Source organism: Drosophila busckii, chromosome 2R (genome assembly GCF_011750605.1).
Source record: "Drosophila busckii strain San Diego stock center, stock number 13000-0081.31 chromosome 2R, ASM1175060v1, whole genome shotgun sequence".
NCBI lineage: Eukaryota > Metazoa > Arthropoda > Insecta > Diptera > Drosophilidae > Drosophila > Drosophila busckii.
In genome coordinates this window covers 20182187-20185923 of record NC_046605.1, presented here as the reverse complement: position 1 = coordinate 20185923, position 3737 = coordinate 20182187, and the positions used below count along the sequence as shown (strand labels likewise).

The following is a 3737-nucleotide window of genomic DNA, read 5'->3' as shown; positions in this document are numbered from 1 at the left end:
GCTATTAGGCAGAACGATACCGTCAGTCTTCCACAATAGGCTGGTTTGATATCGCTGACCCACTTTCACAGTATACTTCTCGAGCATCCTCTGGGTTTTGACATCGTCGGCGGCTGCGACCGGCGGCGCTGGCTTCACTCCAAAGTTCTCCGTTTCGAAATACTCATGCACCCTCCTGTCCGCAAGCAAACATAGCTTCGGTGATGGTATCCGTGGCTGACCAGTTGTAGGGCCAAACACCACCCATCCAAGTGGGGTGGACGCTGCGTACGGACCTCGTGACGTCAGCCGTTTGGTCTGCATTGGTAAGCCCAAGTGCGCGTGATCCAAGCCAATAAGAATTGTCGGCACGGCGTTGCTGTACGGCTTCATGGGCAGCCGCGTCCGTCCATCAGCAATTTGGACGTCCGACCGACGCAGGCTCTGCATCGGTAGGTTCAGACTTTGTACAGCATACACTGGCCCGTCCCGCTGATCTGCAGATTGACCACGCGGGACTGCTCACGCAGCTCAAGTTCGTCTTTGGCGCCGGAATTGTTCCCTCGACGCATGCCCTCCGCGCTGGATTTGTACAGTCAGCGCCTCCTGCTCGCGCCGGAATTGTCCCTTCGACGCACATCAGCGGCTCCGGAATCGTTCCCTCGACGCCTCGCCTTCGCGCTGGAATTGCTCCCTCAGCGCGTCCTCTTTGCACCGGAATTGTTCCCTCGGCGCTTCCAGTGTAATGTAGCAGGCGGTGATGCCTCCTTTGGCATCCCCCTATTTGGCACACGCTGTCCACAGTGCAGGAGCGTGCAAAATGTGCGCCTCCCAGGCACACGAAGCACAGCCTTTGCTCTTTTACCAGCTTCCATCTCAACGGTGTGGAGACTTCCTTAAATTGCGAGCAATCAACAACCCCATGACATCCTTGGCATATGGGACACCGTTGACGATCCTCACGCCTGGGGCTAGTCCACTGATTAGCGTTGGCATGTAGCACTCGTCGCTTCGGCTCCCTGCTGTCAGCATCCGTTATCGTGCATACCACATTAGCGAGCTCCTGTAGCCACTCACTAAAGTGCACGACAGTTGGATACGGGCGGATGGTGGCAGCCTGTCTGGCCCATTCTACTCTCCTGGCTAGAGGTAGTTTGGCCACCAGTTCGTCCATCAGTGTAGGGTTCGCCAGATGTGGTTCACCATTTGGCGTGGATTGCAGGAACGCCCTAAGGTTGTTCACCCGTGTGGCGAACGGCACGATCCTCGATAGGTCGCGCTCCTGGATAGGGGCCACCTCACGCACGCTCCGCAACTGACTATGTATCAGCTGCTCCGGTCGGCCATAGCGGAATTGCAACTGCTCCATCACCATGCCGACATTCCTGGGATGAATTAGCAGCGACCTCACCGTCTCTTTGGCCTCGCCCTGCAAGGCTTTGAGCAGTCGCTGGTTGTTCTCCAGGTCTGAGCATCCATATGCTCCAGTCGTCTCGTTGTATGCACATACGAAAATCGGCCAATCCTCTCAGCCAGAGGAGAGCCTTGCAGGGCGAGGCCAAAGAGACGGTGAGGTCGCTGCTAATTCAGGCAGCTTGCGTGGCACAAACCTATTGTACGGCCCAGTTGACTCGCACAACGCAGCTGATGGCGTTAGTATCGGTTGGCCATCGTCTGTGCCAACACGTCGAGGCAACGTTCCATAAGTTGCTGGCGCATTCGTCGCACAATACGGTGGGGTGTGCATTGACGAAGTGTAGCAGTGCATAGGGCCATGTGTGTTCGGGCCTACATGCACTGTCTCACTGTGACTTGGCATACCTTCCCTCGAAATAACCTTCGTCCTTGCAGCCCGCCAATTTTCCATCGCGTGCGCGCCAATATCACAAAATGGCGGCACGTTTGCTGTCCCGCTCACTCCATCACTACGTGGTCCAGTAGCTTCAGTACAAGATGGCGGCCTGTCCGCTGTCTCGCTCACTCCTGGTACCGGCGCCGTTGTGTCCGCCATTACATTCACCGTCTTGGCGGCTTGCAGCTCCTCCTCCAACATGGTGATTCTCTGCCTGAGATACTCCAATTGAGCAGCTGTGTCGTCACCCTTCGCCTTAACAGCCTTATCACGCGTTTCCAATGAAACTCCTGCCTTTGCGCTAGGCGTGCTTTCTCGCTGCCGTACGGTTGTCGCGGACCTCGTGCCACTGTACGCCGTTGTGGTGGCTGTAATGGCGGCCATGCTGGCGGTCGTAGTGGTAGTCGTAGACGCAGCAGTAGTGGCCTCGCTTTGTGGCTCCTCAATGAGCCGTGGGCTTCGTCTGGGTGAGTGGCGAGTAGACATACCCAGTAATTATGCTCCAACTCGTTTAGGCGTCACACAAGGACGCTATCTAAACGAGATCGCACGCGTCAAGCGGACGCACAATGCGATTAATACAAGATCACACGCGTCAAGCGGACGCACATATGTGATTCACAAGACAATCACACGCTTCAAGCCAGCGCAGTGTGATTAAAAGACAATGTCGCTGCACCGACTGCAGTCGAAAGGGGGGCCGGGCTGGGCGTTGCTCAAAAAACTATCAAATTCAAACTCGGGTTAGGTAGTTTGGATATGACACGTGTGTTGGTCTACACGGCGTGTTTATTGATAATGCATGTTTTAATCTGTAATAGAACTTCAATGTACAGAGTATTGACTTAACTTAATTAGGCTTACCACAGTTGGACCGCCCAGTCCGACCCGACTCACAAAAGTGCGGGAAAAAGCGCAGTCACTTACAATAGTGTTGCCGCGTTACAAATACTTCTAAAAATACTGAAATACCGCATTTCCTAGCGGCGGGACTCCAGCGATAACAATCTACTCGATATTCAATCCGTGCCGCGACAACAAATATTCCAGAACTTCCCGTTTTTTTTTCGTTTTCTTAAGTTATTTTTAAAATAGTGCTATTTTTGTTGCCGCCTAAAATGTTCAACGTTCACATTCTTAATGTAAATATTTCAATTTCATGTTATTATCGACGACACTTGCAGTGTAATTCGATAAATTAGAGCCTAAAGTAAAAATAAAAGCCTTAAACAAGTTGAATAGGTTTAAAACAAATAATCATTATAGAAAAATGTATGTCATGGTGCTATCTCACTCGCACACTAGCACATAATAAATATATCTATATATATATGTATATATATGGTATTTTATATATATTTTGGCCATAAGGTTAAATAATTAGTTTTTTTTTATGTTTGTTTGCGACTTACAGCACTTTTTAATTCTTACTCCATGCCGTCGTTGAGCTCAGCGATGCTTGGTGTATCTGGCTGTCAAAAAGAAAAGAATTCGCAAACACATATATCTACGGACGAGCATGTTAAACCAAATTTTTACCTGAACATGCCCGTTTAAATAAAATTTTTTTGATTCGGTTCAATATTACATTATAATTCTAAAGCTAGAAATTATTAAAAAATATTAAGCATAACATTTTTAGTAAATTAAGTTTAGCTTTTAAGCAAAATTAATTACGAAGGCTAAGTGCGATATAAGGCTTAGGCGATATGCTAATAAGCTTGGGCTTGCAAGGTTTGATTCAATTCAATTTTTCATGCATTTAGCTAACACATTGCTTATTGGCTTAGCTCATGTGTTTAATTTTAGTTTATATCAATTATACATATTTTGTTTTCGAAGTCGCTCTAGGCGGGTCGGGAACAAGCCTTCAGACTCTGTAGACGACTATGCATCGGGAGTCCGG

At 49.2% G+C, this 3737-nt stretch overlaps 1 protein-coding gene across 1 annotated transcript; it reads right to left on the bottom strand.

Annotated features, from left to right (window-relative positions):
• Window positions 1-1349: 1349 nt before the first annotated feature.
• On the bottom strand, window positions 1350-2842 carry LOC117134697. Its single transcript, XM_033293205.1, has 2 exons — window positions 2696-2842; window positions 1350-2643 (listed from the first exon to the last, which is right to left on the bottom strand). The coding sequence occupies exon 2, from the start codon at window positions 2315-2317 to the stop codon at window positions 1508-1510; it is 810 nt and encodes a 269-aa protein (XP_033149096.1). The 5' UTR covers window positions 2318-2643; window positions 2696-2842; the 3' UTR covers window positions 1350-1507.
• Window positions 2843-3737: the final 895 nt, after the last annotated feature.

Coding starts and splice junctions, on each gene's coding strand:
- LOC117134697 (XM_033293205.1), bottom strand. CDS start 2,317: ATGTCTACTCGCCACTCACCCAGACGAAGCCCACGGCTCATTGAGGAG.